We start from the raw sequence: 12,737 nt of genomic DNA on the forward strand, positions 1-12,737 counted from the left end.
ACTGTAGAGGAGGCATGTGTGGGGGGGTGTTGCAGTCCAGGGAGGGGGTTGTGGCATGGGGGGGGGTGACAGGGAGTGAGAAGACCCCACTGGCAGAAGAGTCTTAGAATTTGTAAGAAAGCTAAATAACTAGAAATCCAAAGACAAACCCCAAGCCCAAGCTTTCTGCCACAAATAATATTATATATACTATGTAAAATCCTTTATTAAAATACAATGTCATCCAATAGTTCCTGGGGGTGGAGAACCCACTGCCCAGCCTGTGGTCCTCGTGTCTCTCCCACTCTGCTGGACAAAGAGGCGTTTGTGTTGCCCTGGGAGGTGACTGGGGCAAAGGAGGCACTTGTTTTAGGGGAGTTCTTTCCTGCAGCAGGTGCAGGGTGGCCCCCTGTGTGGCCCAGGGCTGGGGCTGTCCCTGAGAACGCCGTCTGCAGGCCCCCTGCCCTCACAAACCTCCCTGTCTCAGTTTGCTAGGATCTAAATACCATCATTCCCATCTTTATCCCTTTGGCTTAGGACAAGCTTCACCTTCGGCGTCTGTTAAAGTACAAATACTTCTGGAAGGGCAGTGTGTTGACTGTTACCAGTCATTGACATTAGGGATGACACCTTAGAGATGCACAGGGCCACGCAGCATAAAGAACTTCTTGCTTCCTAACTCCACCAATTGTATATAAAACTCCCGTGGCAAGGAATTGCTTAGAAACTGCCCAAATGTATAATTTTCTTTAATGACGGTGGGAGGTGCCTCTCAGTCACCTTCAGGGGCCAGGCTGTTCTCTCTGGTGGGGCGCACTGGCAGTGCCCTTGGCTGTGCCAAACTGTGCCTGCAAGTGAGCCCTTCCCTCAGGGAGGAAACATGGCTGAGCCCAGCCCTGGGGTGAGGAGGGGTGGGCAGAGGCTCTGGGAGAACACCTGTGCCCACACTCCTCACCGTCTGGGCCCAAGCCCCCTCTCTGCGCTCCGGGTCCTGCCCAATAGGGAGCCATGCACGTGGGCTGCACACCTGCTGATGATCTGAGTCCCGATGTGCTAGAAACACCCGAAGTGGCCAGTTTGTGGGGCACCTGGCCAACAGCGGGACTGAGTCAAAACAGCTCTAACTTCAGGATGAAGGCCTATGGGTGAGCGTGGAGGAGACGTGTCCCTTCGTCCCCTCTGGGGATCTGCCAGAGGGCGGGCCTGTGTGAGGTGGGACAGAGGGCAGTCTCTGACCTTCCCCTGAAGCACTGAGGCCTTGTCCCCAGGGGTTCCGGCCCAAGGGAGGTGGCACTCTGCCTACAGGCAGAGGGGAGGCCTCCCCATGCTATCTCCTGCCAATGGTTTAGCCTCTGTCACCTGTGACTTGCAGCCCCGTGGAGAAGGTGGCTGGGATCATCAGCTTGGGGGAGGATAGGGTGCTGCAAAGGGGCTGGGCCCTGAGGGACAGACTGATCGGGGCTAATGTACCTTTTTCCCAGTCTAGTCTGAGGTCAGCCCTACAAAGGAAGGTAGTCTTCAGTCTCCCCGCACCTAGTTCCCACCAGTGGGGGACCCCAGGTCGTGACTTGAAGAAGTCTATGCCGGGTCTTAATTGAACTCCCAATCCATGTGTTTTCCTGTCCCATTCAAGTCCTGCAAATACTTACAGATTCTGCCACCTGAGCTCTTTAAAAACAGTTCTGGGATGTTTCCTCACAGGGAGGTGCACCGAAGGGACCAGCAGGGGGCTTCTGCACTTTTAGGTCCCTGGACGCCTCAGAGCCAGCCATGGGAGCCAGAATTCCTGGACATCCACAAGAGCCACTTTTACGAGGGGCTTTAAAATTTTAGAAGGGCCCACGTCCACCTTGGACTCCAGAGAAAGTGAAGAGATAAGTTAACCTAGTGAATGTGTACTGCAGTGTGATTTAGTCCTCTACTTGTTTTCCTCTGAGGAAGAACCTATAAAGGTTTAGGGCAGCTCTGTCCTCCAGCAAGTCCCCATCTGCCTGGTGAGGGTGGATGGGGCAGTAGGAACGCAGGCTCCAGCCGCTGACACCACCCCAGCACGGTGCCATCACTGCTAATTGAAAAAGACAAGTCACAAGACACCAAGGACTACACTATGTCCTGCTTGGATGCTTGGACGCTGCCTCCTGGCCATCCCTGAGGGGACAGGTCAAGGCTTCACGAGGAAGCTTAGTATTAAAGAAAAAAGAATTTGAGGAGCCTGCGAGCTTTAATAGAGAATGGACATGAGGTCCAGACCTCGATAGCCTCGTCCTTCTGAGACCCACTTGGCCTTCATGACCAAGTCTCATTAGCTCACATAAATTGAGTGTTGGTCAGATAATGACTAGAAATATGCTTTTACAGGGACAGACTTGGAGGGATTATAAAGTGTTAGAAATGTCATCCAGTCTCAAGTTTAATAAAAAGACAGATGGATAAGATTAGATGTGCATCTCATTAAGCTGAGCCATGGGTTTTGGGCAGACTAGTGAAGTTTTTAAAGGTGTGGAACTCTTAGGGAGATTAAGGAAATGAACGTGCTATATGATCCACAGGCATTTAATCCCCTGGAACCCGACGATACATTCACACAGAGCTTCAAATCAGACAAGCCATCATACTTGATGTAGAAAATGTTCCAGCTTCCATAATTCTTTATTAAATATTTGACAAGTTGCATCACTTCTTTACAAGGACTCCATTGTGTCACATGACTCTTTCGCTGTCAGGAAAACAATCTACAGTTTCTCATTAGATCTCAAGAAAAATGAAAAGCCAAAATACTTAAAACAAAACTTTCCCTGTGTGTATTAAACTCAACCATGTTTTAAAGCTACTCTAATTGTGAAAATGAGCATTGTCCATAAGCTGTCTTTAAAAAACATCAAAGTAGTTTGGTTTTTTAATCACTGTATCAAATAGTACGTGGCTTTGTATTAGGAGGCGGGTTCATGATAAGAAAAAGTCATGAAACATTGAGAATTCATTTGGAATGCTTGAGACTCTTTTCACCTTAAAAGTCACTGTGTTTTTTCACGTTTTGATAATCACTTCTGAGTTAAGAAACGACAGCATGTTAACATTTCTTCCGGAGGTTCTCTCGGGTTCCGAGGGTCAGAACTCTCAAGATAGAGCTTGGAGAACATTTTAGAAGAGACTGAGCTCTCACTCTTGTTCGAAACCAGACTGCTCAAGAAAGGTGTAAAAATGCTATACAAATATATATATATTTATATTTGGACAGCATACATACATATATATGTATATATTTTACCTACACAGTAGTAGTGAAAGAACCAAGTTATGCAAAGTTATTACATGAAGGAAACCGTGACAATCTAGGTGAAATTAGTCTCGGTAGAAGCTTCAAACTGGCTTCTTCCATAGGAACACAGATGTCTGCAGACACGCAGTCATGGTCATGAGAAAGGCTTTCGAGGCATTGATACAAGGTTGAGAATGCAGTTCGCAGAGGTCTGCGGCCAGTGTCATTAGATTCCTGTTGTTACTCCTTACAAACGGACCAACTGACAAAAAGACATGCATTTTAGACATGCGTTGCTTTGTGCGTTAACACCTTTAAGGAAGGCTAGATGTCTAACAAGGATTTCTTGGAAAAGTTCACACCAACTGAAAGCTCTCCTTTTCAATAAAACATTACATACGCTCATGTCCTAATGCGCCGGCATTTTCTCTGCCACACTGGAAACACTCTGGTGTGTGTGCGCGTGCGCTTAGGCAAGTGTATTTACATTGTTCATTAAGGCTTGGATAAATTTTAAAAAGTGGTCCAAAGTATATCACATTTTCTCCCCAGTTTTAAAATCTAAAATACAAAGTAGAGTTCATAAGGATTTTTAAAAACACGCCTCAGACCTGAAATTGGCAGTTTTGACTTATCAGGATATACCCCAAAGCCTGAATGAGACAGAGGTAGTGATCTCCTGGGGGTCAGGAAGGAAGCCAGCCAGCCAGTTACCCTGCCCAACAGCACCCCCTACTGGCAAGGCAGAAAGTGACACCAGATGGCATGTCCCTTCCCCTCCCTGTCCGTACAGGGGTGCAGACTCAGGGTGAGGAGGAAAGAGCCACAGAAAGGACAGCTTGCACAGTAGGTAGGAGATCAAGAATTGATTAATCCAGGCCTTCTTTTTACAGATTTAAACATTTCAGAGGTGACAGACAAGACTTGGAAAATACAATTAGTAACTGTTAGGACAATTAGTAACTTGCTGCATATGAACCTGGCCATCAAGAGAGCCAATTTGGATCTGGCAAGATCAAACAGCAATGGAACATGTCTACTTTGACAATGCGAGATGCAGAAGGTGTTTCAAATGTTTTGCAAACCATTTCTCGGAACCTGTCACGGCATCCTTATGTGGAAGGAATAGTCCATGTCATCGGTCACCGGACCTTAGGGAACACCTGATATTAACTACCAAAGGGCTATGGCAACAAAACCCAATGAAGGATCTTACATTCCTGTGACTGGGGAGGGGTCCGGCTGCAGGAAGGTGAAGAATAGGAAATGTTCTGGGAAAAAAGAGAAAAGCTCCCTGACACCGAATACAACTTTCAAACCGACGAATGCCTCACAGTTTCCTGTTCCCGAGGCCGTGGGTAAGAAAGCAGCCCGCTCTCTGCCGCTAATCCCACCGGGAGCACTTTCCAAATAAATCTGCAGGCCAACAGGGGTCAGGAGGAGAAATACTCAGTTATCAGTTGTGATAACTGATGGCCAAAGACCTTCCACACGTAGTATGTAAACTCTGGAACTTTCTTCCTAACCTCATGACAAACTGGCTCATAACAGCTATATCTTCTTCCAGGAACTAAAAAAAAAAAAAGCTGAATTCAAGTAATTTCTAAGAAAACAGAGGCTATAGAGACCCTGGACTGTTAAGGACAACAAGAAAGGAGGGCAAGCCTGCCTTCAACTCCAAGCCTCCTGACCAGAGTGGGCGGAGGCTCAGGAATGATCCGTCATTCCACTCTCCATGCGATACATTTTCTTTACTGCCACCTGTGTCTTGACGACTGACAGACAGTGGTAATCAAGATAGAGGACTATTTTCAGCAAAGAGTGAAACACTGGAAAGTGTTGAGAATAAGGGAACCTTTTTTGATTAAAAGCAAACCAAAATGAATCCCAACCCCAGCTCTGGTTAGCTGTTACTGAAATAAGACATCAAGGGACAGATGAACTGAACTGTCATTCACAATCAATGCCTTTCAGGTGTTCATTCTGTTCCTGGTGCAGAAATGATCTTAGAATGATTTTTTCTTTCTTTCATATTTTCAAGACTTTGTCTAATTTGCATTGCACAGATATTCTGATGTTGAATAGACAGTTTAAAAATGACAGAAGATCCCAGTCCTTAGACCAGAATTGTTGGATTTCTCCACCTGTAGTCACAGGGTCGCTCTCAGAGCCCACCCAGCATGCAGCCACCTGGGGCTCTGCCTTAGTCTTACAGAGATAGCGGACCCTGGACGGGGAGCGGCTGCAGGAAGAAGTGGTTTTTGCTACTGAGACATTTGTTATATTGATTGAAGGGGGGTGGGAATACCATGAGCAGATAAAAATGAGCACTGCTGCTTTTTCCTAATCACTCAGTATCTAAGTTTTCTGATCACTATTAAATACTTTAAAATCAATATGGAAAGGGAGCCAGTCCTTAGCTCTGAAGAAACCCACCATATTTTTATTGGACACCTCAGAATTTAGGCAACTCACTTATAAAAGCATGAACATTCACAGCTTTTCACAAGACACCAAAACTGAATTTTTTACACCAAAAGTTCTTTCTTACATAACAAGCAGAGGCCTTCAAAACACACTGTGTCTTATTTACGACTAGCGAAGAGATCAAACCTCTCGTGTTCCCTGTCGCCAGGACAGGGTCTAGGACAACACAGGCTGAAAAGGATAGCAGGGTGGACTCCCCACACTGCATCAGGCAACCTCTCAGAACATGACGGAATTCTGCAACGAGGAATCACAAGTGGCAAAGAATCAAACTGTGCGGACGTCCTCCGTCCCTGGCCCCTCAACCGGCTTAGCCTGACCGCAGAGGTCAGACCAAGTCTTCCCGCTCTCTTTCAGTCAGCACACAACAGACACGACTGGGCAGCACACAGTATGAAAGGAAGCATGCAACACGCCACAGGAAGACAAAAAAGGTTAGTCAGATCAAGTGCGTCGGAACTCGATCAGCAGAAATCACGAAACAATCGGGAGCACAGGTCTGTCGGCTCAGCTTCCCAGCCTGGTTTTATATACCAGCAGCCGGACTCGCTATCCACAGATATTGCACCGGAAGGACGTATGCAGGGAGAGAAGTGGTCATCACGTGTAATGTCCACAGTAAGAAACCAAAACACAAACCAAGCCAGGTCTGACCTTCATGGAGTACATAAAGTGCCTTTGGAATTGGTGCAGTTAGAACAAAAATTGGTTGTTTCACGACTATTAGCAAACGCATACACATAGGAGACTACACCGATCTGGTTTCCACAGTTTCAAATCAAGCAGTGCCAGGTTTCATTCATATAAACGCCTCTATGACGAACAGCCAAGAGAAAAATATAATAAAAGCAAGACTGTACAGCATCAGGAAGGGTTAAATAATTTCTCTTACGAGAAATGATCATCAACCCTGTCTTGAATGTGTTAGAGCACACATAAGTACTTCTAAGGAATAATGGTGTGATTCCTTCAGGTCAACATGAAATTTGTCGTGCTATATAGTACAATGCTCCCAGCCTGTAGCTATTATGTTAAATTTGTACAAAAGAAAATGTAACACCCAGTTTGTTTTCATTCTCTCGGAGTATGGAAACAATTATCATTATGACTGATGTTATATTTTAAATGCTCTCAAAGTACTTGTCCGTATGAAGGTTTGGGGACAAAAATCAGTCTTCCCATTCTAATACAGTTGAGGGTAAGGGTGTCAAAATACTTCAAAAGTAAAAATGTCACGGACATTAAACCGGTATGAAATTCAAATAAAAAAAATATGCTCACTTTTCCAAGTCCATGAGACATCTTTAATTGTAATGAAATGAAATCGGAAAATCGGCCTAAATCATTTTCAAGAAGTAAACATGAGTTGTAATACTATACCTGTAGAGTGATTAATTCCATTCACTGTCATTATAACGTATGCAAAATATTTATTCAGGGCTTTGCCTACCGAGGCACAACATAAATAGAGTATAAGTCCTCCTGAAATGTAACTAGTACACACGTCAACCAGTTGGTAATCTGCGGTGGAAAACGCAGAAACAGGACCTGGGACTGGCTTCCCACGGCTGAACTTGGGCAAGTCATGGGCGAAGGCTCTGCTCCGGGAGCCAGCTGAGCAATGCTCGCCGCCATCGTCTCTGCGAAGTCTGTTGGGCAGATGTAAAAGTGCAAGCAGGACCTGCTGGATGGACCACCACCCGAGGCAGGGGCCGCCTAATCCACCCCCTCAAATCCTTGAGCATTCTCCACGGCCATGAGGAGCTTCTCTCGTAAATCTTCGAAGGTTTCATATGGAGGTAAGTCAAGGCGATTAAAGCTGCAAGGGTAACAAAAGGTAAAAAGGCCATCATCACTACCCTCTAGCTAGAACAGCATTTCCTAGATTTGGCTAAGGGGGGTACATTTGGTATTGGAGCAAGAGTGTATAAATGTCTTCACCAAATTCTGATGATCTAAATATAAATTCCAGGGATGAAACTGTCCACACCGAATAGGCTATATAACCTATAGAGGAGAGAAAAGAATTTTCTACTAGTCCATGAAACCTCTCTACTCCAGCTAGGTGTGGATGCTGGAGAAATCAGGCTGGGGAGAGAGACACGAAAGGCAAGGTAAGGGACATATATACGCCAAGAGTCCAAAGCCCTAGACACACTAAAGAACTTATGCAAGAGAAGTTCTGGAGGAACTGAGGCTGTGTTGTTTCCTAATGAGCTCACTTACTCCACATCGGGCCCCGAGCCAAGTGCTTTTCCAGGACTAACTCAACTTGGTTTCCATCACAGGCCTGTGAGGTGGGTAATGCTTTCTCTGCTCTGCAGATGAGGGTCCCGAAGCCCGAGAGGGCCAGTCACTGGGCCCGCGCTCTGACCCCAGCAGCACAGCAGACTCGACTAGAACGAGGCTGTCTGCGGCTTCAGAATCAGTGCTAAGCTCGCTCTACCAGCCATAGTCTGGGAAGTAACAGCCAGCTGGAGCTAAAAGCTGCATTTATCAACAGCTCGTACTCAGCGAGAGGCTTTGTTGGGGTGCTACAAACCCCCCCGTGGTAGTGAGACTTTAAGAAAAATGAAGCACACTTGTCTAAGAGATTGAGTTCAAATTCTGGCTCAGCCACTTGCCAGCTATGTGACCTGGGCAAGTCACATCATCTCTGAGTCTGTCTGCTTGTCGGTGAGATGGGGAAACTGCTTGTAGGGTGCTGAAGGGTCAAATCACAACGTGTATAAAGCGTCCTGTCACATAGCGAGTGCCCAAAGATGGGGAACACTGTTATCCTCCATTCAGCATTCACCGAGTGCCCACACGAGACGCAAGGAGTCAGAGCCCTCAAGTCACAGGACTGGTGCATGTGGGGTCAAGTGCTGACATGTCCCCGTCATGAAAATGGCCACACAGCCTCCACTGCTGACGATGATTTAATAAGAGCCAGCCTTCAGGGCGTATTTCCCCTGTGCAGTCAGCATTGTTAAGTACTTTTCATTTATTACCCCAGTGAATCCTAGCAATCACCCTGTAAGGTGGGAAATGCTTCAACCCTTTTTCAGAGGAGAAATCTGAGGCACAGAGAGGTTAGCTAACTTGCCTGAGGTAAGCACAGTAAGCATTCAGGCTGGGATTCAGTCCTACACTGGCTCCAAAGCCCAGCTCAAACCACTGCTTGTGCCACCTCCGCATTTAAAACTGCTCCCTCCGGACACTGACGTATGGTTCCAAGTTTGAAAAGCTAATGATTACTGGCAGCAGTAAGAAATAAACACGCATCCATGGTGGGTCCTTTTAACAGCCAGCGCCTAAGCTATTCAATCAGAAACAGTGGGCCCTGGCCGGTTGGCTCAGCGGTAGAGCGTCGGCCTGGCGTGTGGGTGACCGGGGTTCGATTCCCGGCCAGGGCACATAGGAGAAGCGCCCATTGCTTCTCCACCCCCCCTCCTTCCTCTCTGTCTCTCTCTTCCCCTCCCGCAGCCAAGACTCCATTGGAGCAAAGATGGCCCGGGCGCTGGGGATGGCTCCTTGGCCTCTGCCCCAAGCGCTAGAGTGGCTCTGGTCTTGGCAGAGCGATGCCCCAGATGGGCAGAGCATCGCCCCTGGTGGGCAGAGCGTCGCCCCTGGTGGGCATGCCGGGCGGATCCGGTCGGGCGCATGCGGGAGTCTGTCTGACTGTCTCTCCCCGTTTCCAGCTTCAGAAAAATACAAAAAAAATAATAATAATAAAAAATAAAAATAAAATAGTTACATTAATTTTTTTCACCAAAAAAAAAAAAAAAAAGAAACACTGAGCTCTCAGATTTCCTAACAGTCACTAAATAGTGAATAACACAGTGGAGTTCTCAGAATTCCAGCAAGTCCTGAAACAGTGAATCTAAAAGAAGTTTTTAAGTTTTGGTTTTGATAATGCTCTCGATTATTATTTTACCAGCGATAAAGACAGAACTCCACTTTTGCAGAAGGCACTTAGAGGAGCCGTTCCCAGAAGGTAGCTTAGGCATTAATTGTAAGTTGGTCTTTCAGTCCAGAGCCTGCAGTCCCTACGGGTCTGGAGACACATTCTTGAGGGTCCGTGACCCTCAAGATGACCCACCTCTAGAACTGCTGTGACGACTGGCATGAGTTAATGCCCACTCATAAAGCGCTGAGGACACGCTGGGAACACACCGGGTGTTTGACTGTCAGTATCGTTCCCTCTGGGGTCAGAGGGCAGGGTCAGTCTCCGGCTTGCCCCTAACGACTGTGTGGCTGCACTATTAGTGTCGTTCCCTCGGGGGTCAGAGGGCAGGGTCAGTCTCCGGCTTGCCCCTAACGACTGTGTGGCTGCACTATTAGTGTCGTTCCCTCGGGGGTCAGAGGGCAGGGTCAGTCTCCGGCTTGCCCCTAACGACTGTGTGGCTGCACTATTAGTGTCGTTCCCTCTGGGGTCAGAGGGCAGGGTCAGTCTCCGGCTTGCCCCTAACGACTGTGTGGCTGCACTATTAGTGTCGTTCCCTCGGGGGTCAGAGGGCAGGGTCAGTCTCCGGCTTGCCCCTAACGACTGTGTGGCTGCACTATTAGTGTCGTTCCCTCGGGGGTCAGAGGGCAGGGTCAGTCTCCGGCTTGCCCCTAACGACTGTGTGGCTGCACTATTAGTGTCGTTCCCTCAGGGGTCAGAGGGCAGGGTCAGTCTCCGGCTTGCCCCTAACAACTGTGTGGCTGCACTATTAGTGTCGTTCCCTCTGGGGTCAGAGGGCAGGGTCAGTCTCCGGCTTGCCCCTAACGAGCTGTGTGGCTGCACTATTAGTGTCGTTCCCTCGGGGGTCAGAGGGCAGGGTCAGTCTCCGGCTTGCCCCTAACGAGCTGTGTGGCTGCACTAGATGCTCAGTGGGCTTCAGGGTCTTCCTAAGAAGATGTATGGGCCAAGTGAGGTTATCTTCAGAGTCAATAACAAAGAGCAGGGAGGTCTGTGACTCTTAGCAAAGTGCAATTTAAAATATTCAGGCAGTGACCTTTGACAGAATAAAATGAAGCCTTTTAAATATCGGATACCCAAAAATTACATCTCAGCGATGCACGGAACGTACCAGAAAGAACCAGCTCGACCAGCCCTGGCTCTCCTGGTAAATCAAGCTTGCATTTTGAAGACTTGATTCTGTGTTTTCTATTTTCAGGAAACATGGCAGACATGAGCCATAATGTCGCTAAATCTGACTGTAAAGCAGCCGGCAAGGCTGAGGAAACAGGAAGTCACGCCCGGCCAGCCAGCTGGCCACTAGCCCTCCCCCGGGCAGTGGCAGGTGTTCCGGGGGACCGTCACTAGGACACTTGTTTGCTGACACACTGAGCAGACAGAGGCTCCCGGGATTGCCAGCAGGGTCGCCTTCCTCCTGCAGGTAGGCCTGCGTCCCTCCTAAGAAAGGGCAGGGAGTTGAAACCCTCGCTGTCCGCCAGACCCACCTGGGAGCTCTGAAATCCCACAGCCCAGGCCACAAAGGACCGGCCACTTCCAACTCGCTGGGGGTGGGATCAGTAAAAATGTTTTAAACTTTCTAGGTGCTTCCGACGTGCAGACCAGGTTGAGAACCAACGAGGGCAGAGGGCTTATCTGGGCAGCGCCGTATTTTAGCTGTGGCTCAAGTGTGGGCTCCGACACAGAAGGAAAAGATCAACAGTAAGGCTGTCTGTCCACAGCGTCACGGAGGGGCATGGGCTGACCACTCCACTGTCTGGTTCTCTTGGGAGACTCCGAAAAGGAGGGCTGTCTCAACAGCCACCACAGACTAGTGTCGTGGGTCGATCACGGGTTTGAATTTTGGCACACCTGTTCACATCCTGGGACTTGGGAACCTGAGACCTCTGTGACCCTGGGAGAGCTTCCGCGTGGCCCGTGGAAATGATAATGGCGTACCACAGGCCTATAGACAACAGCTGTGCCCGATACCGTGGCTTCTATTATTTCTCCTCATTAGACTATGAATGGGGAGTTCTCCTCTGATCCCCACAGTCCTGGGCTCTGCCCAGTGCTGGCTGCCTTCCCAACAAAGGCTACCATAACCCAGAAAACTACGCCTGACTCTGGTATGGTTTGGAATAGAAGCTACCAAAACATTCTCCCCCACGTAAAGGAGGAGAACCATGGACCAGGACTGCTTTAGATAGTCCCCAGTTTTCAGGTGCTTTCTAGGGCGAGTGGGCGATAAGCCTTGATGCATTCCATTCCGTCCCATGGGTGGTAAACACAAGAAAAAACTTTCGTTCCAGCTGGGGACTCAAACAGAAGCAAAAACTGTCTCACAGCCAACTTTTCACCAACACCCTTTCCTGAGAACCCTCCCCAGCTACACCTTATTCCCCTTTCACAAGGGCCACCGTCACTCGCTTCCTAAGAGCAAGAAATAAAAGGCTGCAGGGAAGACCAACTCAAGAGGCATCTCAGCTCGGGTTAAGAAGCGCTCACTGACAGCAGCCAGGTTCATCCCTGCGCTGGTTTTAGACGACTCTGCTGGGAAACCAGAGACCCGCCTCCCTGCCCGCACCCTGGAGGTGGCCCCGCGCCACCCTGTCTCCGGGCAGACCTCTTACCTGCCTCTGGCCACAGTCATATTGGTGCTAAATTCTAGAGACTTATGGGTTACTCGTGGCCTTGGAAGCCCTTTACAAAACAATGTTTCTATAGGGAATTTTATCCCAAGTTCTAAAATGCTAATTTAAGGGTGGAGTAAAAACCCAATCTGTTTTGAGTTTGGGAGCTGTCATACCCATGCATGGTGCATATTAGCAAAATCCCTGCTTCCCAGAGTAATTAGGGAAGAATGGGGTTTGGAGGAGAAAGGCATAGCACGGGGTGGGGGTGGGTGGGTGGGGGGACTTAACCCTTGGTGTGCCAAACTCACCAGACCCACTCCACGGGCGGTTTAGGCTTTCTGAGCATCACAGTGCAATTGACCCTTTCATCTGCACCATTTGGTATTTCAGTCTTGAACTATTTACGGGCAGGAACCCAGCATCCTGCACCCTCTAGCCGAGCCCCGTACACAGT

General features: G+C 48.4%; 1 protein-coding gene across 8 annotated transcripts in view; it reads right to left on the reverse strand.

Moving 5' to 3' along the window:
* Nucleotides 1-2,610: 2,610 nt before the first annotated feature.
* The window catches only part of NEDD4L (NEDD4 like E3 ubiquitin protein ligase), a 339,262-nt gene continuing 329,135 nt past the window's right edge, over nt 2,611-12,737 (reverse strand). For all 8 annotated transcript variants that reach the window (XM_066247368.1, XM_066247372.1, XM_066247370.1 and 5 more), the window contains one exon: nt 2,611-7,544. In XM_066247368.1, coding sequence (XP_066103465.1) covers nt 7,442-7,544 — 103 coding nt within the window. In that variant the 3' untranslated portion in view covers nt 2,611-7,441. The remainder of the gene's footprint in view (nt 7,545-12,737) is intronic.

Source organism: Saccopteryx bilineata, chromosome 11, assembly GCF_036850765.1.
Source record: "Saccopteryx bilineata isolate mSacBil1 chromosome 11, mSacBil1_pri_phased_curated, whole genome shotgun sequence".
NCBI lineage: Eukaryota > Metazoa > Chordata > Mammalia > Chiroptera > Emballonuridae > Saccopteryx > Saccopteryx bilineata.